The 25,047-nt window shown below is 36.4% G+C and overlaps 1 protein-coding gene across 1 annotated transcript in view; it reads right to left on the bottom strand.

Moving 5' to 3' along the window:
• Window positions 1-1,671: 1,671 nt before the first annotated feature.
• Window positions 1,672-25,047, bottom strand: part of DDHD1 (DDHD domain containing 1) — a 57,573-nt gene continuing 34,197 nt past the window's right edge. Inside the window, exons 8-14 of the mRNA XM_031030454.2 lie at window positions 23,443-23,705; window positions 21,966-22,041; window positions 16,373-16,522; window positions 14,219-14,471; window positions 13,014-13,205; window positions 10,371-10,454; window positions 1,672-4,656 (exon numbers count right to left, since the gene is read on the bottom strand). Of these exons, the coding sequence (XP_030886314.1) occupies window positions 4,475-4,656; window positions 10,371-10,454; window positions 13,014-13,205; window positions 14,219-14,471; window positions 16,373-16,522; window positions 21,966-22,041; window positions 23,443-23,705 (1,200 nt within the window). The 3' untranslated portion in view covers window positions 1,672-4,474. The remainder of the gene's footprint in view (window positions 4,657-10,370; window positions 10,455-13,013; window positions 13,206-14,218; window positions 14,472-16,372; window positions 16,523-21,965; window positions 22,042-23,442; window positions 23,706-25,047) is intronic.

Here is a 25,047-nt window from a genome sequence, read left to right as displayed (position 1 = left end):
ATTTGCAAAACATGCTTTGGAAAATGCTGATCTCTCTGCCCCTCCCAGCTTTAGAATTCTACTATGATTAGTGGTTATTTTTCCTTATGGGCACCATCACTTCCCTCCTCTTTCATTGAGCCTCTTGGGCTGAACCTAACATGCTACCTCTGGCTTTACTTTTCATGACTTTATGCTATTTAAATGCTCACATGAAACTAAAACAGGGTTGGACCAGATGACCTCTAAAATCTGTACAAGCCCTGAGATTTTAGGATTCTTTTAATATTTTCACAAACATCCACTGAAGACCAAAACAGGGTGTATATAACCCAAGCTGTTCCCATCACAGTACTCATATTTACTACATGAGAACTTGGGAGATGAAATTCTATATCCTGCCATCGTATACACGGCTCTAAACTCAATACTCTCTTTCCTTGCAAGTTCCTTTCCCCTTGACTAATGCAAAAGGAGAACATATAGGGAGACAGTGTGGGTTGTACGGGCTCCCTAGACCCATCCTAGAGGTGATAGAGTTGAGTCCAGTGGGGGCGCTTCCTGCCAAATCTGCTCTTTGTAGGTACAGCAAAAGGTTCTTCATATAAGTAAATTCTTATAAAACATTAGGAAACTATACATACTGGACCATACCTAATTATAAAAATATTTAGTGCATGTGTTTCAAAGTCAGCCAGAGTACCATCCAATTCCTGGTAGAGGTGTGAGGCCCAGGGATGACAGAATATGGGTAAGAGACAACTTGAGAATATCTACAGAAGTCAACTAGCCAACACTCAGAGAGTTTAGTACAATTCTAGTTCTTTCTCTAGTGTAGGAGTTACTAGATCCTCTTTTTCACTCTGTCTTGACCCTTCTTTAACATCACACATTTCTTCTTTAGGCCCATTTCAATGCCAACAAGACTGTTGAAAAATACTTTTAAGACAGGGGTGCCAGGGTGGCTCAGTCAGAAGAGCATGTAACTCTTGCTCTTGGGATTGTGAGTTCGAGTCCCACGTTGGGTACAGAGACTACTTAAATAAAATTAAAAGTATTAAAAAAATAGTTAAGACATACACTCAAATTAACTTTCTCAATTATCCAAATGTAGTAGCTGAGAAGACAGAAATATTAACCAACCTAATTAACAAGAAAGCCATTCAATTGTTTTTCCTCCACTGCAGACCTTACAGTGAAATCTCTAGGTCTGGTCTGCTCTACTTTTTAAGGGGCTCAGGTGCCATTACTGAAATGAAGGGTGAACTGACTGGGACACCACTGATGGTTTCTTTTCCCTGTCTACTCTTTTTTTTTTTTTTAAAGATTTTATTTTTATTTGAGAGAGAGAATGAGATAGAGAGAGAGAGCACAAGGGGGGGAGCGGGAGAGGGAGAAGCAGACTCCCCGCTGAGCAGGGAGCCTGATGCGGGACTCGATCCAGGGACTCCAGGATCATGACCTGAGCCGAAGGCAGTCACTTAACCAACTGAGCCACCCAGGCGCCCTTCCCTGTCTACTCTTCAGGGCAATGCAAAGCGGGCATATGGTGTGTGAATGCCATGTAGACCAGGACACTTCAGCCCCCAGTGAGGAAACAACAGAGAGAAGAAGAGGTGAGGACAAATGTTCACATGTCACTGTCCAAAGGCTTCGACAGAACATGTGCAGTGTGAGAATTTCCAAAAGCTGACAGACGCTATTTAATAAAAAGAAGTAAAAGATAAGATTCTTACAGTTTGCTTCACATATAAAGGGGTAGTTCCAGTACATTTTGTAATTATATTCTATAATACAGTAATGATAGATTGTAACATAAGCATAATTACTGCTGAAAATAAAGTTATGAACTAACAAAAGGCTTTAGCAAAGGCTAATTTCAAAGTAAAAATAAGATAAGATTTAATCTGAAACATTCTCCTTATTCTAAGTTTTGATAATTCCTGGGACCCTAACTAGGTTCAAATTGAATGATCTGACCAATACTCAGAAGAATCATCATAGCATGTACACAAAATAGAGAATAAAATTTTAATGGTATCAAAAACAGAACTTTTTGGCCAATTTAGTACTTGCTGGAATAAAGTTGCAAAATGTTACTCAGTAACGGACTTAGCTTCTAAATCAAGCCAGAATTACACATACTCTGTATATTACTTGAGTATATACAAGTACATTCCATGATAACATGCAGAGACATGGAAACAAGAAGAGTACTATCAAATCAAGATCACCATCTCTATTGATGAAATAATGAAATCAAAATACCTGTTCAGTAATCCAGAATATCTCATTTTGCCAAGGGGGGTTTTAAGTGTTGCTCTTTTCAAGAATTCAAATAAACTCCATATGGTTAAGTTTGTTTCCTCAACATGAAAAATGAAAAGCAGATAATATAGCTACAGCTATATCTTTTTTTTTTTTTTTACTCCATAGCAAATTAAAAGGTTTGATAGACTCTACTCTTCTCAGGTAAAAAGGGCTCTTCACATTCTAGTGGTTAAGAATGAATCCCTTAAAGCTCCTAGACATTTGAGTGTCACACCATCTATAGCAATATATGCTCAAGTACCTTTAAAGATACAGTCATATGAGACAGGAGTTTAATTTTCCTGAGAACTAAATTAGACTTATGAAATAAACTAGGGTATGAAAATGACCTGAGTTCACAGGAATCTCTAAATTCGAAAGAGATTGCTTCAGCTTTGCTAAGATTTCATCAAAAGCCTTTTATAGCAAGCATTTCTCAGGGAGTCACATATTTGGTCATGGAGCCTTGGGATCTTTTTAAGCACTAAGAAGAAGTGCTTTCTGTTGTGCAAATTCAATGGAAGGCCAGAATAGACAAGAAGACTGACAGTGCTGTAGGAAAACCTACAGGCGAGCCTATCGATTCCACTACTTTGTAAAGAAAGGAGTAGGTGAGATGTGCAACTGATCCAACTGGGAGCTAAGAAAACCCTTGTAAGATAAGCGAAGAAAGCACCTTAAGTGGAACCTAGTAGAAGCCACTCGAAAGTGAGGGTTGGTTGGGGTAGAGATGATCTCCTCTAAGTAACTCTCCTCTGTATGTGAGAACCCCAGAACATATTCGAAAAGTAGGGTAAAATATTGGCTTCACAGTCTCTTCTCCAAATTATGCATTGCAACTTCTGTGATTATTATTGTTTGCAAATTAAGAGGTCACATGTGAATTACTAGTCACTACAGCATATAAAAGAATATAAATATAGCCTAGCCTCAATCTGAGCTCTTCTGTTTGCTCTGTAATCTAATTCAAGGCACTTTAAAATGTTTTGGTGCCTTAGTGTATTAACACGTAACATGAGAAAAACACTCATTTACTTACCTCAAGGAGCTACCACATAGATGACTGAGTCTTAAAGCACTTTGGGCTCCTCAGATGAAAAGCACTGTGGAGACAATCACAGCGGAGGAAAACTCTCCCAGTGCCTTAGAATCCTGATCTATGTGCCTTGTGTCTCAACCAGGTTTTCTTAAATACTTCACAAGTAAAATGTGTTAGTGGCACTCCATCCCTTTATATATGTTAATTGTTTGGCACACCGATGTTTATATATTTAAAATAGTCGTAGTACTCACTACTCCAAAGTTGTTTACTAGTTGTCCAATAAAGTTAATGAAATGTAGCCACGATGGAGTACTTTGTGTCAAATTTAGAAAACTTTAGCTTTCTCTGAGGTACATGTGACATAATAAAAAGTTCATTTTTTTCAAAATAACTAGTGTTAATTATGTGAAACCACAAGTTTTTAATGAAAAAAATACTGAAAGTATGCCACAGTGTCTATATATCCCTCTGAAGAGTATAAAGATGGAGTTTTGAGGAAAAAAGGGTCTTAATGCTATAGAAAACAAAGGTGGTTCTGAAATTGTTCAAAGGAAACATTTTAAAAATGTCATGTTTCATATATTGAAATAAAGCCGTTAGAGGTAATAAATTATAAATACAGTAGTTCAAACATTGTTTCTTTTTTAGCATTAATTTTTCTAAGCAAGTTAAATTCAAAACACTTGAAATCTGTCATCCTCTTGTTTCAAAGAACTATGGAAATAGAAGCTTTCATAGGAATCTACAACAGTGATACCACCAGTGATCTTTACATAGACTACACTGGACCTTGGCCATTTTAGATTTACAACATACTTTGGTTAATACATTAGATTCAACTTATTAATATGCCTTTATATTTGGAGAAATGAGATTGTGATTTATAACCCAAACTCAATTCCAGGTCGTGCTTGATTTTCTGCAGGGGGTTCTGTCAGATTCATAATTAAAATGATGAAAACTGTAAATAATTTCTTTCAGACTGAAAAATATTTTTGTTTTTTTAAATAAAGTGCTTTTAAATTTAAATGTTTCTTGCCCTAAACAAAACTGAAACACACGTACACCTGAAATCTCCATATCTTGACACACATATTTTAACAGAAAGAAATCAGTTTTGGGCCATTAATGTCCTTCAAGAGTTCAGATTGGATCTAAATTGGGTTTTGCATTATTGTCGTGCTCATGTTTGTACATGAAGGTTAAAAGAAAGAGGGCAACATCCAAGGAAGACCAATAGGCAGTATGCGACGTAACAGCTGACCAGTAGCGGCTTTCCACAAGTCCTTCTCTGAGTTCAAAATCAATTCTGTGATCCAATTCCACTAAAAAGAAAAGAAAGTCACACAAAGGAGTAAGTATTACAATATGTTCTATATAGACTTCACCTAGAGTTGAGAATAAAAATTTAGCTAACAGAAGTGATTTTCCTAAGTACCTTTTTTTCCTTTAGTGACTTTCCACTCTAAGCTTTTGGGGGGAAAACCACAAAACAATAACAACAACAAAAAACAAAAAACCCCCAAAACACAACACCCAAAACAGCCTCAATAGCTCGGAATTCTCTTTGGTGGAGTCCTTTCTTTTGTATGCTCAGGTCAATATGGAACAGTAAAGGAATAAAACAAAAAAATTCACTTGGTATCACAGAGTATATTTGGAGTAAAGAAACTGGGCTCAAATCTTAGCTTTCCCATTTAATTTTTGTTCCTAATCTAAAATAAGGAAAACAGCCCTCCTGCAAAATTGTTCGCCAGGCTCATATGCAATAATGTCTGGGGGGGTACACAGGTCACTCAAAGGCTCCTTCCCTGGGGAGGGCCTATCTATCACCTCGCTCGGTGGTGACTTTTTGCAGTCCTAGACTCCCCATGTGGCTGCTGTCACACAGCCTGGTCCCCATGCAATCAGCAGGGCCTCACATGCACCTGGGACATACAAGTGCTCACTAAATGTATGATCGATAAAGAATCCACTGGGTGGACAGTTAAACCGGGAGGAACAGTGGTGATCCTTGGGATGAAGGACTTCATTGATAACAATGTTGTCCTCAAACAAATCAGTGAATTCAATCAAGTCTTTTTCTAAAGCCCACAGGAAGCCCTTGCAATACCTGTTAGAGAAAAATCGAGGCTATAAGAGAATTACCAAGGAATAAGTTCTCAGAGATAAAACACTTAGAAAAACAATACTTCGATCTTTAGGAACTCCTTTAAAACAGTCATTGAGCTATATAATATTTTGAAGGAACTCTCTTAAAAACAAAAAAACACTCAGATCTTTGTTCAGAGTGCCAGAAGATGTGGAAAGTAAAAGGTGGCAAATATCAAGGAGGCTCCAACAAAAGTTGGGTTTTGCTTTCTACTGAATTTGATAATTGCAGAGGAAATCGTATTCACTCTAGAGAATGCTTTCATATAAATGTTCAGCTAATGCTTATTTTAAATAGGTACTTTGTGACAAGATCCACTGGTGATTTAAAAATGCATATAGTTGTTACTTTTCTATTCAACTATGCTTTTCTGACAAGGAAAGTCCATGGACTATCTATACATTTTCAGATAAGGTTACCCTTAAGCAGCATAAATACCAATTAGGTTATAAAACACTTGTAAAATATACTGACATGGGCCTTTTATAATTTTTTTAAACTGCTATTTTTCTCATTTAAATTACAGTAAGCTAATCCACAATACATCAGAAATAGCTGAAATCCATATGTGGAACTGTGGGGTAGTAACGTCTGAATCTTTTGTCTTTTGAATTCCACGGGACATTTGAGTTTGATTTGTAGGCACATTCTGGCACAACAGGAAGATGAAAAAAGAGGAAACTGGAATTCTCAAGCATGATGAAGAGAAGTCAAACGGAGTTAGTTATAAAGAAAAGAGGAGAAATAAGAGGAAAAACAGAAGAGATGAGAAAAATACACATTAATATCGGTGAAGACCACCAAGTTATAATTTCTACTTTAAAATGCTACTGTAGAATGTCTTCCTAGTCTAACAGTCTTAAGTCAAATTGTTGTTTTAGAGTCAAAGAAAGAGAAATTTTTTTCTGTTATAGCAAGTATTATTTGGCTTTGATTTTGTGTCCCTGACATTTATTTTTTAAAATTTTTTATTGTTATGTTAATCCCCATACATTACATCATTAGTTTTAGATGAAGTGTTCCATGATTCATTGTTTGTGCATAACACCCAGTGCTCCATGCAGAACGTGCCCTCCTTAATACCCATCACTGGGCTAACCCATCCCCCACTCCCTCCCCTCTAGAACCCTCAGTTTGTTTCTCAGAGTCCGTTGTCTCTCATGGTTCCCTGACATTTATTCTTAAATGCTGTTACTGTCGTGAAACACTGCCTTTCATATACTAGACACTCAAATGCTGAATTTAATTATCATCCTATTATAGCCTTTGTCATTCTCACCTACAGGGACTTCCTATCCCTCGCTATTTATCTGTAGGCGTCCTCATCAAAATGGGACTAATGTAAGGTAGCCAGCCTGTACCCGATCAATCAGTTTTAGTCTCTCATTTTCCTTAAAAGGTCTACAATAGGCCGTCTGGCTGCTAGCGCAGCTGACCTCACATGTGTTGGTTCTGCTGGTGGAGAGATGGAATTAGGTGGGCCCAGGTCTCATCCATTCTCTCCCTTTTATGTAGATCACAGAATTTCCAGGGGAGCAAGGGTCTAGATGGCAGTACCGTTCTTTATGTGCTGTGAGATGTGCTCTTGGCCAAAGTAGGCCCAAATCTATATGGAACTGCCTTGGACCTACTTTCTCATGATTAACATATCAAAAATGGGTGGCACAACACAGCTGGTAGTTTTTTCCTAGTTTCTCTCACCGAGGTAGGTCAAAGAGAAAGGAGAACGTAGTATCATCACTTTGTCCTTTCTTCTGAGTGCCTGAGGGCTAGAATTCCTCGATCCACAAAGAAAAGACTGCGATCCTGACCGACTGAAGAGAAGTAAAACTGAGAAAAAGACTGTTAGATTTATTTTTTTTATTTTTTTATAAAGATTTTATTTATTATTTGACAGAGAGAGAATGAGAGAGAGAAAGCACATGAGAGGGGGGAGGGTCAGAGGGAGAAGCAGGCTCCCCGCCGAGCAGGGAGCCCGATGCGGGACTCGATCCCGGGACTCCAGGATCATGACCTGAGCCGAAGGCAGTCGCTCAACCAACTGAGCCACCCAGGCGCCCAAAGACTGTTAGATTTTAACAATCATTAGCAGTTTGCTTATACTGCTTTAAAACATGGATTCTCTGCTTTTCTGGGGAGTCTCGCATATAGGCCTCTTTCCCCAAAGTGAAGGTCTGCAATTTATGAAGTATGGAGGTAAAGTGTCATCAGTACTGTGCTTTCATTAGAGAACTCTGTACAAGGCTTGTCCACATGGATATGGTATTAAACAATATGTGTGAACAGAAAGTTAGCGTCTTAGTATTAAAATGTGTACTAATTGGACAGGTTTCTACTGTTTTAATGGAAACATCTTAACTTTCCTGGAGAGAAATTTTCAAAAACTTAACAGTTATCTTGGGGGCACCGGGGTGACTCAGTCAGTTAAGTGTCCAACTCTTGGTTTTGGCTCAGGTCATGGTTTCAGGGTCATGAGATAGAGCCCTGAGTTGGGCTCTGCGCTCAGTGGGGAATCTGTTTGGGATTCTCCGTCTTCCTCTCCCCTCCCCCTCCTCTCGCTCTAACAAATAAATCTTAAAAAAAAAAATCTATTTTAAGTAATAATTACGGTCATAACTGCATGATTTTTGGCTACAGGCAGACACCAAGAAAAATACTAGTAAAGGAAATTGTGTTTTCAAATCACTGGCAAAAGATTCTTTCATAATAAAAAAGATTATGCTGAGTTCTTGTTGGTAAATTATGTCTTATTTTTGTGCTGCCTCAGTTCAGCTATACATTTCATGTGGTTAGGTGTCTGACATTCAAGGAATATCTATATTTTGTGAATTGTTATAATTTCAAATACATTTAAGAATACTCTCCAGCTGTCCTTTATTTGAAAAAACAAGAACTCTGGGGCGCCTGGGTGGCTCAGTCATTAGGCATCTGCCTTGGGCTCAGGTCATGATCTCAGGGTACTGGGATGGAGCCCCGCATCGGGCTCCTTGTTCGGTGGGGAGTCTGTTTCTCCTTCTCCGTCATACCCCCGCCTTCATTCACTCTCGCTCTCTCAAATAAATAAAATCTTAAAAAAAAAAAGGAAAAAACAAAAACTCTAAAATGAGTTTTGTAATCAGTTTTCATATCTGCTAAAATAATTTCCCAATATTAATCTATCCTGAAAGATACTCAAAATACCTCATGTTTGAGAACAGATGGGCTTTATGGGTAAATGTAGGCTCTGTGGGTAAATCTTGAATACAAAAAACTCCAGGAGATGGGCAGATTTGTTGGACCCTCTACAATCTGGTTTAAGAAACTTTTCCAATCCTATTTAGAACGATTCCCTTCCATTTAACTAACTTCTGGTTCTCTACATACCCTGTGCTTTGCTTATGCTGTTTTTTCTCCTGAAACATCTTTTTCTCTCTGCATGTCCAAATCCTACTTCCACAGAGCCTTTTATGATTTTCCTACCTGAAAGCATTTTCTCATTCCCTAGAACTGACAGAGTCCTTTACCTGTACCTTTGTTATGTGGCTCATCATATTCTACCATATACTATAATTATTCATGTAGTTATTCACCTCCCTACTAGAATATATATATATTCTCTGGAAAATATTTAATTTCAACACCAGCATTTACATCTTTGTGGGCAGTACTGAAGTCTGTTTCATATTGGTATCTTTTCTAGTGACAAGCTTGGTACCTTGACCCATGGTAAACCTTTAACAAGTAATTGTTAAATGAAAAAAAGCAGGGGAAGAGAAATAGAAGCCACACACATATTACCATTTGAGTCAGTTTGGTGTAGTTATAATTAGTGGTCTAGTTGCCTAGATAGTTGGGATCGTTTTAAGATGGTAGATATAAGGGCTACTTGAATGCACGATAAATGAGTGGATTAATTTTCCTTCATCCAATTAAATATGCAAAATGCACAAATCAAATAATTTCTTCATGGATTTGACTAACTATTTACATGAGTGGGGCCAGAGAGAGCACTTATATAAGATCATTCCTTGGGGGGAAATTCATGAAGTTACAGCAACACAAACTGTTGCTAGGGAGCAAAAAAACCCGAATCCGTTTGTTATATTAAAATATTGTTTTGGAATTTTTATCGAGTTTTTTTTTCTTTTAAAATAGAAAAAAAAGTATGGGATATTAACAGTTAAACAGAGAAGTTGTAAAATTAGATGCAGTTAAAAATCCAAGGAAAAACTTGTAACATATTTTTTGTTAAAGACAAATCCAATATTAAAAAAAAAAAAAAGAAAAAGGAAAAAGAGAGGAGCTGTGGAAAAAGGAATGAAAGTTAATGATAAAGTGATTTTAAACTAAGATGAATCCTTAGTGATACATTTAGAATCTGCTGAAAATTAAAAGACTGAAAATATCTCTTACATCCCAAACCACTAATTTTTAAAAGCAACCCTACCCCTCTTAAAGAAGGTTAAATATTTGTGCATACCTACAGCCCTAAGGAGTAATGTTACTGACACCTGAAATAACTGGGAATGACTACATATCTTATATTATGAAACCTTTTTATATCTACATGTCTTACATGAAAAGAACAGTGAACCTCTCTGAAGCCTTTAGGACAATAAAGAAGGAAAACAGACTAATGCTTTTCTTCCCTCTCTATAAGGTTCCTTCTTTGTAGGAACGTACAGGAGTATCATTTTAGCACATTGAGTGGCTAATCAATACTTGAGTTTCAGGACCACTACTACTTAAGATTAGAAAATACAGGAAGAAAATATATATAAAATAGTCTATAATGGTGACATTCAAGCTGATCTCACAGAAGAATTGATGAAATTTTTCAGTGAGCAGAAGACCTCTAAGTAGATCATTTTCATAGTATTCTGGCGCTATTCCTGACATATACCATACCGAGGGTATTATCTTTATTCTGCATTACATTTTCCGGAAAAAGAAGTTGTGGGAGATTAAAGAACGATTCCTGAAGTCTGAAATCTGTGAAAAAAAAAATACAAGATGCTGTAAAGTGTTGGCTGAAAATACAAGATGCTGTAAAGTGTTGGCTGATGGCTACAAAGGGTCTTCAATGATGTAGTGGTCAAAAGTTAGAATACTACTCCCAAATATGCTGATTACACCTAGCATACATAAAGAAGTACACACTTTGGTTTTTATGAAGAGCTCTTTCATGGAAAATGTAAGCATAATTAACTTTGAAATACAATGTCATAATCTGTTGACACCCAGATACCTCCAAAATTTATAGCTCACATAAATTCTAATGTAGAGGCAAAACATGCTAAAAGAAACAGACTTTTTTTTTTTTTTAATATATATAATATGTTACAAACACAGAGGAGCACAAGAAATGGAACCATAAAACCACCATATATAAGCCTGGACTTTTCAAAAGAAATGAAGAATAGCTATCTAAGATGCTTCAACTTGATGACAATAAAGCGGTTTCAACGGACAACACACACATACTCTTCAAAGAGAGAAACCCAGATTGATTCATGAATTCAAAGTCTGTGTCCATCTTACCTTGAAAAAGCAAGAGAATCTGAAGCTTCAGAATAAAGGTTATCAAGAAGAACTGAGGCAATCAGTGTGAGCAGAAAGAAGGAAGGAAGCCAGAATCACCTAGTCACGATGACCAAATTCCAGAAAGAAGATTTAAGGAAGAAAGGCTTTATGATTTGCAAGATACAGCAAGTATGACATAAGGAATGTCTAAATCAGGATTACATAGAAGTGTATTATTGAAGCAAGTCTGAGAATTAGTAAGGCAAATCTTGGGAATTTGGTTTAAAACGTGGAATTCTATAGTAGTTTAATTTTAATAGCTACATCGATGTCTAGAGATAAATATATGTTAACCAAGAGTTACCATTAGCTCATATTTAGTGGAGTCTATAGTCGACAAGGTATTTACCATTAGGACCAACAAAGAATTTATATGCAAGAATGACAGAAAGTGTATTGTTAAGCTATCAAAATATAATGATGCAATATAGCTAAGCACCTCTATAACTGCTGTCCTGAAAGAAGAGAGAGGTTTCTCTATTACCATTTTGAAATTACTATGTTAAACAGTAAAAAGACCTAAAAAACAGCTTTCTTCCCTCAGATACTATAGATTCTCTCTTTATGTCTTCATTACCCTTTCTCGGGGGCATTAACATTACAAGGAATTGTGACTTTTTACCTGCCATCTTACAAAATTCTTTGAAAGTATTTTTCCTCGGAAGTTTAGAGTTTTGACCTCGGCATGTCACAATAGAATTTTGTATTTTTACAGTCACATTTCTGGTATTAAATAGAAGTAAAAGCTTAAGTCAGCAATAGTATAGGAACTTATGTAAGAAACTAAAAAATGAATTTTGTACAAATATCAAAGTCTAAAATGAATTTTCTAGGCAGTGTTCAAAAGGCTTACAATTATAAAATTTTCAGTACTCAAGAGTCTGACATAAATAGGATTAAGTTAAAAAAATGTTACTGGCCCAAATAGGAATGTCCAAGTCAGGAATGTCCAGGACAATTCCTTCTGGAGTGGGCCTGACTGTGGAGAAAGATCCAGCCTCTAGGACTGCCACATCTGAGTTTCCTTTTTAAGTATGTTTTATGGATGGCAATGGATGCTGGTCATTTTAAAATTTAGAGTAGCAGACACAGCAAGAAAATAAGGCTACAAGTACCTGAAATAAAATCTGCTTAAACATTTACTGACAAAAGGAAGGAAAGCTTTCTGCTGGCTATAGTTACAAAAAGCAGCTAGTTTGAGAATCCACATTTCCTTACGTAAATCAATAGAAAAATAGGACTTACTAGTCTTATTTTAATGGACACTTAAATATAAGGTTCAAATTTAGACCCTTGGAATTAGATATATATAATAAATGTGTAAGAGTTTCACAACTATTCAAGATCTTAAACCTTAGAAATCTACTGGAAAAAATTAAATAAAGCTCCATGGTAATGCTAAGTCCAGCATAACTATCCATTCATTCACTTACTTCTTGAATATCTACTTTTGCTAGGTAGCTGGGATAGGATTGAAAGCCATACAGCAGATCCAATACAATAATATAAGCCTGAAAGTCTTATAATTTGGTTGGATGAAGGGAACTGTGGAATTAGCAGCAGGATGGTTTTGGCATAGTGGCTTTTAAAAAGTATCAAGAATATACACAGTATAGGTTTGAAGCAGTTAAATTAATTTTTAAGGCCATATTATAAAAACTCTACTTCATAAAAATCAGGGGGTGCTCACCCCAAAGAGATTTGTTTTATACTTGATGTTTAAGACACCTTGCCACCAGGCCCTGATTATTAATAATTCTTAACTATTAAGTCACCAATGCAGAGAGTAATACTGCATTTACCTGGGAATTACACTTAAAAATATAATCAAAGGAAAGCATTGTTTCTTTAAAAGCTAACTTATGCTTTAGATTTAGAGTTGACTGCTCCTGTCAGTATCTTCATCCTCTGTGCCTCAAGTTGTAAGAGATAGGGTATAAACGTAAGGAAAGAAGAGTATGAACTAACATGCAGAATCCAGAAAGCCAGAACTGCTGTGTGGAAGGATCTGTGTTGCAACAGTGGTCGTGGGAAGCAAGGCAACTGGCTTCTTCTCGTCTTCTATTGAGTCTTTTGATGCCTCAGACGACTGTGATGTAGATGAACGTCCAAATCTTGAGAACAACATTCCTCCAAGGCCCTTTCCAATGCTAGCGGCCCCTGTATTTCACACAACAGGGCAGTCAGTCTGTTGAATCACACCACATACCAAGCTACAGAGCACTATCCACAGTTACAGCCACCTGGCAGAGGAACCAAGCCCTAGTCATATTTTTCCAGGGTGGGAACATAGGAAAACTGCAATTTATATTGTAGGTTTCTAAGTAAAAATGGTGTTGAATAGAATGAGAGTTGTACAAACTGTAGGAATATAGCTTACAAAAAAAAAAGAATAAAGATTCTATTTTATTCAAGTGATCATTGTTTATTCAAGTGTTTGGTAAGATTAAAAACTTTAATAACAGAACCATGCCATTGACATGGGTATGTATTTATTATTGATATGCTTTACTACTAAAATTAGGTGAATATTTTATAAAAAGCTATCATAAACAATCTGTATGACAAAGTGAAATATCAATGAAACACCTATTTATAGTGCCATCTTGTGGCATTTTATATTAAGACAACCCGTAACCAAGAGCAATGGACTAATTCAAGTGGCACGTAACTGAACTCCAGGGCTACACCAAACACTGTGGCTGGTGTTGGCAATCATTTAGAGAAATTAAATATCCTTGTTGCCCCCAGGATGGACCCGGTTTGAAAGACTGTTAAGACACAAAGTGGGGAACTCGTTGGCGGGGGCACCCTTAGAACTCAAGTATTCCCTCATTTTACAGATGAGGAAGCACACCATTAAAAATGATGTGACTTACCCAAGATCTCACAGTAGGTGGCAAGGCCAAGATTAAACTGAGGGTCTTGATTCCCAGACCTTCCCCTGAATATCCAGCTATCTCATAGTCTAAAACTATAAGATCTGATCTAATTAGAGAACGTTTAGGGCTTTTGGCTCTCAGTATGAACAGTGAGAGGATAGTTAATCCTAAACACAGGGATTAAGTGTTGGATGTTTTGTAATACAGAGAGTATTTTCAAGTACCCCAAATTTAATGCCTATCTAAAAAAGTGCTTATATTTACTGATAAGAAATACTTAAGAGAAATTACCTAATATACTTGCTTTGCCTATATTTGTTATAGATTCCCCATAGTGTCGGCGGGACAAGACTGGTGAGGTCACAGGGCTTGGTATTGTTGAAATGCCTTCATTCTCTGAAATTGAGGTAGGTTCTTTTGCTGGATGGAGAAAGCTTGGCTTCATGTACTCATAAGGTAGAGGATTGGAAGTATTATACCAGTGGATCTGGACAGGTGAAATGTTGCTGTAGTGTTTCAGTATTAACGGTTCTAATCTATAAGCCTTGATTAAAAAAAATTCAAAGAAACACAACATTAAGGCACAATGGTTGGATTTTACTAAACTGTTTATTCTTATTCTATTGCCTGCTCAGCAGACCTTAGGGAATTTAAAAAAACCAGGTATTTCTAACATGCATTCCTATTTGTTTACTGTTAATAATATGTAATTGGTCTAATTATATATCCTTAATGATGAGATTATTAAGAAACCAATTAGCGTTGGTCTAAGCTAACAGTGCCCGTTAATTTGTTTTTCAGAGAAACATTCATTTTTTATTGTATTCTGATATCATCTAACAATTAGATTTATGTTAGTCTCAACAACAAAGCTGAAGCAGTAAACATAAACTAGAACATGATAAATAAGGTCAATCTGTAATATTTTAGGAGCTCTCAGTAAGCTCTATTTTCAAATAGATTAATATAGTAACAGCACAAATTACATGCTGATACAAGACCATTTGTCTAACGTGAAGAAGGGATGATATAGCAGAAAAGGTAATGAATGGATTTGGCCAATCAGAATTAGAATTCCCCAAGTTCATATTCCGGCCTCTGTTGCTTATTAAGTGTATGACAGCTACTGAGTTGCAAGGTCTCAGAGACACTGTTTCCCGAGCTATAGGAAGGAGATTACTGCTTCCTACCTCATAAGGATGTTGAGGAACAGATAACGTTTGTAAATACTGCCTAGCACAGTTCTGACATAAACTTTATTAAAAAAAACTTCACTTAAAAAAGTCACAGGAAAACTATAAAATGAATAATAAAAATAACTTAAAATAATACAATGACTTTGGAGCCCCCCTATATAATATAACAAAGTTAAGATTATACCCAGAATAGGGTATACAATGAAGAGTTCCCCTATGAACTCTCACTTTCAAGTTACAAGGCAATGAGTAAAATGAATGTATATTAATGAAATACTTAATGTCTAGCTGGGTGTTTTCACATATATTTTACTTAATACCAACAACCTTATGAGGTAAAATATTATCATCTGCAACATACAGATAACAAACAGTCTCAAGAGAGACTTGGCCAAGATTGTGCCGTCTGTATTTGAATCTGATACTAGTTTCCAACTCAGTGAAATTTATTTCTTAAATATAGCATTTTTGATTCTTTAACATATAGGAAATTTTCTAAAATTCTTGTATTTAATCAATGTTATATTTACTTGGTACTAGCTAAAGATCTTTTAAAAGACAAAGCTATTTTTCTGAGAATGAATGCTATTTAAAATGGTTTGTTTTAAATTTAGTTATACCTAACCTTGTCCCCAAAAAGGATTTAAGGAAGCATTTTTCTCATCTAAAAATCTTACTTGGTATTACATGGCCTACCTGGATGCAAGATCACTGGAGTATTTACATTAAAAAATTATTAACAGTACAAACATAAGAGAGAATATAAAAACCTCAAATTTTATAATCCCACCAGGCTAAAATAAATTCATCCATTTTTTCATGTTTAACACATAATATTAAAATATTTTCATTTCTAAGGGGACCTACCAGACACATTTCAATATTATAGCATGCTTTCGAGAAAGAAGAGTTTAAAGTGGGATTTTAAAATTTATGGTTCCTGGGTTATTGGTATCACATCTGGTAATGGTTTAACAGTTAAGAAGACTGCTGTTCCAGGTATTAATTGTCCAGAGATAGTATTTTTCATTATGCTATTACACTATGACATAAACAGATCATCTCTAAGGTATTTTCTGAGCCCTATAAATTAACCAAAACACAAATGTCTTAAAAACAGGAATCTATGAAAATATAATCAGATAAATGAACTAATTTCTCATTAGTTCAGGTGTACCTTGCAATGTTTCTTATAGAGTCTTTAGGAACGGTTAGTATTGAGGGAAAAACATCCATAACTGCAACTCACCACTGGATCTGTTGGATGAAAAATATTTAGTAACCGGTTACAAATTTCTCTGGGCAAAATATGGTCTTGACTTCCAGTGTTTCCTGGGCGGATGCCACGCAATGCCAAGAAAACTGCTAGTGGGGATCCCATGCAGAAGAAATTCTCAACCTAAAATGATAAAGTTATCCTAAATTTTAAAACCGGTGAAATGCTTTTCAGCAGAATTTGGGCACAATATAATACATGGTAAAAATGCAAATAAAATTATCTTCAAAGTCTTTTTTCATGAGCTTTGTTCAGATGGTATCCGCATTACTTGTTAATTATATGCCAACCATTATTCTAAAAATCTATTTTCAGAAGCAACGTCTTTTTCCTTAAATCTAATAGAAAACAAAGAATGAGAAGAATGAGGAAGACCGCCTTAGTTTCATTAAGCTACTATTTTGTGTTAAGTAATATTTTAGGTGCTGTGAAGTCTATAAAGACCAGTAAGGCAGAACTTCTGCACTCAAAGAGTTTACAATCCTGTGGGGGAGGCAGAATAAAATAAATGAATAGAGAGAAAGACTGCTATAAGAGAGTAAAGAAAAGGGGCGCCTGGGTGGCTCAGTCAGTTAAGCATCTGCCTTCGGCTCAGGTCATGATCCCAGGGTCCTGGGTTCAAGCCCCGCATCGGGCTCCTTGCTCTGTGGGGAACCTGCTTCTCCCTCTGCCTGCCGCTCCCCCTGCTTGTGCTTTCTCAAATAAATAAATGAATAAATAAATCTAAAAAAAAATAATAAGAGAGTAAAGAAAGGAATAATTCCAACTCTGAGGGTGTTTACACAGGAAGAAGCATTTTTTTCCCACATTGTGTGAAGTTTTTTTTTATTCCAGTATAATTAACAATGTTTATTAGTTTCAGGTGTACAATATAGTGATTCAACAACTCTATATATTACTCAGAACTCAACACAGTAAGTGTATTCTTAATCCCCTATACCTAGTTCACCCATCACCACCCACCCACACCTCTCCTTGGCAACTACCATTTAGTTCTCCGTATTTAAGGGTCTATTTGTTTGTCTGTTTGTCAAAGTGTTTCTTAAATTCCACAAATGAGTGAAATTATAAAGGTATTTGTCTTTCTCTGACTTATTTCACATAGCATTATACCCACTAGATCCCCATCCATGTTTTGTAAAAGGCAAGATTTCATTCTTTTTTAAATGGCTAATATTCCATGGCATATATATATATATCTATATATATATATATCTCACATCTTCTTCATCCATTCATCTATTGAGGGACATTTATGTTTCTTCCATAATTTGGTTATTATAAATAATGCTGCAGTAAACACAGGGGTGCATCTATCTTTTCAAATTAGTGTTTCCGTACTCTTTGGGTTAGTACCCAGTAGTGGAATTACTGGATCGTATGGTATTCCATTTTTAATGTTTTGAGGAACCTCCATACTGTCTTCCACAGTGGCTGCACCAGTCTGCATTCCTACCAACAGTCCACGAGGGTTCCTTTTTCTCCATGTCCTCACCCACACTTGCTGTTTCTTGTGTTGTTGATTTTAGCCTTTCTGACAGGTGTGAGGTGGTATCTCACTGAGGTTTTGATTTGCATTTCCCTGATGGGGAGTGATGTTGAGCACCCTTTCATGTGTCTGTGGGCCATCCGTATGTCTTCTTTGGAGAAATGTCTGTTCATGTCTTCTGCTACACAGGGAGGAAGCATTCAACATTGGCGATAAAAGGTAAAAAGGATTTCTACATTTGGGGCTGAGTCACTGGGCCAGAAAGGAGGACACTTTAGATTGATAAAATCACTATGAACTAAGGCAGACGCAGGAGAGAACCTGGCTCAATTTAGAAAATAGAAATAGTCGGATACAGTTGAAAAATTGGGTGTCAGGAAAATGTAACTTGGAATGAGAATGTACAGAACCTTCACTATTTGACTAAAAAAAGTAGGACTTAATTGATTTTATAGGTAGTAAAGAAGAACAGGATTTGACCCATGTCTTAGGTGGTTAGTAAACCTGGTAGTAGTGTGTGGATGAACTGGAAAACTGAGACTCCGGTGACTCAGAGACAAGTTAGGAAACTACTGAAAGTGTTTAAGCAAAAGATAATCTGAACTGGGCTGGACAAGATGTTCCATTCAGGGGCGCCTGGGTGGCTCAGTCGTTAAGCATCTGCCTTTGGTTCAGCTCATGATCCCAGGGTTCTGGGATCGAGCCCCGCTTCGAGCCCCGCATCGGACTCCCTGCTTGGCGGGAAGCCTGCTTCTCCCTCTCCTGCTCCCCCTGCTTGCGTTCCCTCTCTCGCTGTGTCTCTGTCAAATAAATAAATAAGATCTTAAAAAAAAAAGTTCCATTCAGAAATGGAAATGGGAGATGAGAGAGTGGAATCAACATGACCGAATGGAGATGGGGATGAGGAATGAGTCAGAGGCAAGTTACAAGCTTTGGGTCTGGCTGACTGGGAAGACAGTGGTTCATTTACTACAAGAGGAAACTCTAGGTAAGTCCTGTTTTTGTTTAAGGTAAGTTTGAACTATCTGTAACATACCTAATGGGCCGAGATTTTAGGGCAAGAGATGGAGAGTTGGATATGTCCTCTCCCAAGTCCATGTGTCACCACCACAGAAGTGACATATAAAGCCAGAGAAGGGGTAAGATGGCTTAGGAATTGCACAGAGTAAGAGAGGGCTTTAGCTGGAACTATGAGCAATGTCTATATTTGATTAGCAGGTGAAGGAGGCAGACTACAAATGGGAGAGTGAAAGGAAAAGGAGAACCAGGATAATGCAGTATACATGGAAGCCACGGGAGAGGGCTTCTAGAAAACTAGTGTGGTCAGCAGCACTGGATTATATACAGAACGTGACACCCCTTCCTCCTAAAGTTACCCTACGTCTCTCATATGTCCCATTATCCTGATGAGTGAGATATCCCCAATTCATCCTTCCCTCTCCTCCCCACATCAAAGAAGTTATTCCAACAGACTCTAACACTTCTCCTCATGGCCTCTCATCTGGATGGCACTGTAACTATATTGTCTCTGGCTCCAATTTTATGTACTTTTAATCTCTTCCCACCACTGCATCCGAAGTGATTCTTCTTTTTTTCCAAATGAATGACTATATATTTTGAAAACGGTCCTTTATGTTAAAGAAAGTATGAGAAAGTTTTTGTTTTTAAAGGACTGGGTAACTTCAATATGTCTGAAGAAAATTAACTTGTGTTAATTAAAATTATAGGAAAAAGCATTTGAAATAGTGAAACAGATGAAAACACCAATTTTGAAAGGAAAATATAATTAAGATAATAAAGGAAAGAAAGATACAAAAAATAGTTGAGATAGAAGAGAAGCTATGTAAATCCTTTCTTTTTTTTTTCTTTTTGTAAATCCTTCTGCTTGATACCCACACATATATACATATACACCCTAGCAAAATGCTTTATGCTTTGGTCAGGCGTTTCATAAATGTTTGTTAAATTCCTACATCCCTGGAATGAATAACTTTTCTTTATGATTGGAATGCAGTTTCACAAACACACCAGTAATTATTCTAGGAGTAATGATATCTACATCCATCAAAGAATTCTAAAGGTGAAAAAACGCTTCAGACATTTAGTCTAACCTCCTCGTCCAGAGAGGAGTAAACAAATGAATTCGAGATCTTTTTTCTTTTTTTAAGATTTTATTTATTTATCTGACAGAGAGAGACAGCGAGAGCAGGAACACAAGCAGGGGGAGTGGGAGAGGGAGAAGCAGGCTTCCCGAGGAGCAGAGAGCCCGATGCGAGGCTTGATCCCAGGACCCTGGGATCATGACCTGAGCTGATGGCAGACACTTAACGACTGAGCCACCCAGGCGCCCCCAGATGAATTCGAGATCTTAAATGATTTGGCTGACATTACATAACCAGTTAGCAGCAAAGCTTCATGATCAGAAACAAAGTTTCCCACTCTCCAGACCAGTATTTGTCAATAGTTTGTTTTTTTTTTAAATTCAGTGGTCACCTGTAACAGATCTAACACCTGTATTCTCAAAGTAAATCCACCTATTCTGTTCCTCTTAGATGTCTGGAGTCCTAAATATTTGGCAATGCATCAGATATTCCTTTTTAAATTTCAGATTTCTATATTTTTTCTCCATGAGTCATTAAATAACAATTAAAAATCCCTCTTATTAGACTACATATGACTGTTTTAGAAGAATACACAATTATAGTGTATAAGTTCTAGTAGTATGATATTTAATACTGAGAACCTAATGTACTTGGTGGATCATACTCAACTCTCCAGTAAAAATCCCAGGACTTGAAATACAAGAGTTTACTTTTTCTATCAGATCATTTCTATGTATTTAACACATTGATTATATGTAATAATGGTGGCAGAGATGGAACTCAAATTCCAGGCGGGGATGACTCCAAAGACCATGCTCATACGGTTTTTAAATATAAGTTGTAACTTTACCATATGGCTTTTAAATGTGTTAAGTTTAAAAAGAAAACATAAGTCATAGAGATAGGCTCAGTAAGAAAATTCTTACTGCTTTAAAAAAAAATTTCTGCATCATTCCATTACTTACCCTGGATATTAAGTTCCTGTGATAAAAGAAAGAGATTTCAAGAAGAGATAATATAGTACACTATCCTAGGGTATACATTCAAAAGGAAATGAGTATTAGGGAATGTATGCCATGCTCCATTTAACACTGCAAACAAGTTATCTGTTATTCAGCTATAGGCTGTGTCCTTTCCAACAGTCAGGTCAATGTCCACATCTCTCTGGTCACTTTTCATTCTTCTAAACCACTGCTTTCAACAGCTCCATTCTGATGCTCAAAAACCCTGAAAAGTTTCCCACTGTCCAATCAAATATAAGGTCTTTATTTCTAGCTTTTCCTGTTATCCCACAGCCCATTGCCCAATCCTGTGCATTCTTTTTTTTTTTTTGCCCTGAACTAACCACATACACCCCATCTTGTGTTTCTGTCATACACTTCTCACTGAATGAAATGCCAACTTTCCATCCCTAAAATCATCACTAATTATACTTCTACTTATTTTTCTTATCAGCCACAACTAGCTGGTTACTAAGGTTTGTTAATTCTAAATGCTAAATATTTCCCAAATCTGTCTCTCTTTTTCTCTTCCCACTATTTGAGATTATTTCATGTTTCTTGTACTATGAAGTCATATTCCTCCACACCTTTGTTATGCTGTTTTTTTTACACAGAATAGCATTTCTCTTTTCCTCCACTTGGCAAAATCCAAATTACTGAGATCAAGTACAAATGTCATTCCTTTGTAAACCTTTCCAGGCAAAATTTAAACCCCTCTCTCATGTATATGTCATCTATACACTGCTAATAGTACCAGTAACACTGCGTTACAGATTCTGATGGTTGGGGAACCATCTTGTCCATTCTTTTCCTTGCAGAACTCCAAAACTAGCAATGTCCAATACACAATATGTGTTCAATATATATTCATTTGAAATAAAAATTCAGATTTCACTTGAGTGCTAATGTCATGCTTCAAATGATGTTTGAAAAGAAACAGATAAATAATGAAAATCTCATCTCTCTTTCCTTACCTTAAATTTTAAGGCAGGTGTTTGTGTCATGGATGATGCCTTCAATCCATGTAGCCGTTCTTCTATTTCTCTCAGCCTAGGAAGCAGTATGAGATTATGTACTAATATTTATAATTTCATAAATATTAGATGTTCACTAGTTCACTAAAGAAAATGATGACCCATTATCCAATCCCTAAAATTAATCCCTACTGACAGTATTTAACAAATGCACCTGCTGTAGTCTATAAATATTTATAAAATGATTAGTAAAAGTACCCCTACTCTTCATAATAGTTGCTGTTAATAGCTCTTTGGGAGGATCCTTCAGAAAAATGTGAGGCAAATACAAGCATATATACATCTTAAATAAAAAAGAATCACACCGAATGTTCATACCATATACACTGTTCCATGTTTTTCTTTTTTTCTACATTTAATAGTGAATCTTGGAGGTCTTTTCATTTCATTGCCTCCTGATTTACTTCAATCTTTGTAATAGCTGTGTAATTGCCCTTCATACAGATCAGATCAACCACAGTTTATTAATCCTTCTCTGCTGATTAACATTTGGGTTATTTCAATTTTTTCCCATTATAATGTTCTGTATCTACTTACATTTAATAAATAACAGAACTAATTTTTTTTAAAGGTTCAGTTCATTTTCTAAACCTCATTTTTTTTTTTTATTGGATTTTATATCTCAAATGCTGCTCTGAGGCTTGCTTATATTTTCTTTCAAAACTATAATTATTTTGACACTACAAAATTTATGTATCTAGCCTATGGTACTTAATAATATTCTAAATGAAATCCTTAGGCAACTTCTATAAGACTAAAACAAATCCAAGGCTTCCTGAAAAGAAGTTTTAGTCAACTAAATTGGTTGTTTTTATATGATGCTAACTATCAGAATCAGTGACTTTTCACTATTCCACTAGAACTGATGGGCTGCATTAAGAAGACAAAGAATAGAGCAATATGTAACTACAGATGAAGATAGGAATGTGTTAAAGAATTATAAGATAGTATCAGGAAGGCCACAAGTGATCAAATAATTGTAAATCTGTGAAAAAATTTATGTGCCAAGGAGAAAAGGGTTTTAAAATTATTTTCAGAATAGTAAGACAGACAAAGGCCCATCTCTAAGATTCGTAAAAACTATGAAGGATTATAAACTGGTAAACATTTTCGATAAGGATTCTGTGTGGTGACTCAGGTTGGAGTACGTTTTAGGTTTCACTCCTAATAAACTGTGAAGAAGACATGGAAGGAAAAATAAGATGATGACAAAACAACTTATTTTGTGCTATTGGAACACACATGCAATTAGCATGAAAATTAACAAAATAGTCTCTAGCTGATTAGGCATCTAATAATCTTCTCACTCTGAATAATGTATTTTTCTTTATCATGAACATCTTACAGTGTTCTCCTAAGAAGTCCAGTAATTCCACAAACACTTTTAAAATGCTTTGAAGAGACTAGGGTATTTTACCGTCGCTTTGTTATATAGAGTTCATCCAGCAGATGTCGTTCTTCATAGCTCATCCATCGTTCATCAGGCAACTCTTCTTCCTTCTGCAGCAACTGTTCATAGAGTCGAATTGGATTCCAGCCAGTCATTATGTCATAAGTGATTACACATCCCAAAGAATGTGACACTATTGAGACTTTACCCCCTTTTTCTTCAAAGTCTGGATTCCGAGAACAGAAAAGGGAATATAATCGATTCAGCTCTTGCTGAAGGCCTTTAACTAGCTGTTTGAAATAAGAAAACATTATCATATTAGAGTAGTCACTGACTTTGCTATAAACTTTATTTCTAAACCCAAATACATTAAGAAAGAAAAACAGATGTTACTGGCCAAATATACCTAAATCATTAAAATTAACTCAGGTGCTTCAAAACCTTGCAGAAAATGAAAAAGTATACATAATGTGTAATCCATCTCATCGCTAAGGAATGAAAGTAGGTATTACCACCTAGATGTCTTCACGGACCTTAAAGCAGCTATAAACGCCAGCAGTTTCAGAGATTAAAAAACAAAGTTCCATGCAGAGTCCAGTAAGTTTCCCAAAGAGCCCCTTCAAATTTCTTCTTCATTGCCAACTCATTCTTATGCTATTCTAAACTTTTGTATCTTGTAGTTTTAAGCTATAGTAAATTTTAGAGAAAGACTATCTGGGTTTATGCTAACAGGTGTACTAACATATATGTTATGACACTGTGCATTTAGATAAGAGTAATGTAATGAAAGGCCATTGTATGATTGAAAAAAAAGCTAACATGGATCTACTCGATATTCCAAGATTCCCATTAAGTTGGCAATATGGATATGAGTGAAATGTTGTTTCATGTGGCTGCAAAGCAGGGCTTTTTAAGGCTTAAGGTTAGTAATGTGAGAAGTACCTTAGTCATTTTTCTTTGTAAAATTGCTTCCTTTGAAATTTAGCTTTAACAAATATTAACTGAAACAGCCCATAAAGTCAGAAAGATGTTTGTTTGTTGACCAACCCATACTGGGCCCTGACTGAGTTTTAAGGCAGTCCTCTCCTCACCCTACCATTGCTTACTACTATGTGATTATAAATTTCCTGCCTGCTATTAATTTACTTCCTCATTTCAGTACTTCTTAGAATGCCAGCCGCCGCTCTGACGTACAAATATTACTTATGTGTTACTTCTATTTTTGGTCTTGTTATTCCATCTCAAGAGGCAACTAGCCTCCGCTAGATTTTACTGAACATTTTCTACCTGCTGACATTAACTGAAAATCAGTTGAGCATTCATGCTTGGCAGGATTAGCAGGAACAGGAACGAAGGCATGGTGCTCTCTCCTGACGGTTGGCATCACGGGACTCTACAATGCAATACTGAGGTCTGCTTAAAGCTACTGAAAGGGGGCGCCTGGGTGGCTCAGTTGGTTAAGCCACTGCCTTCGGCTCAGGTCATGATCCTGGAGTTCCGGGATCGAGTCCCGCATCAGGCTCCCTGCTTGGCAGGGAGTCTGCTTCTCCCTCTGACCCTCCTCCCTCTCATGCTCTCTGTCTCTCATTCTCTCTCTCTCAAATAAATAAATAAAATCTTTAAAAAAAAAAA

The sequence above is a fragment of the Leptonychotes weddellii genome, chromosome 9, assembly GCF_054177405.1.
Source record: "Leptonychotes weddellii isolate Sample4059 chromosome 9, ASM5417740v2, whole genome shotgun sequence".
In the NCBI taxonomy this organism is placed as follows: Eukaryota; Metazoa; Chordata; class Mammalia; order Carnivora; family Phocidae; genus Leptonychotes; species Leptonychotes weddellii.
The sequence above is the reverse complement of the archived record's forward strand: the minus strand, read 5'-3'. Positions and strand labels throughout refer to the sequence as shown.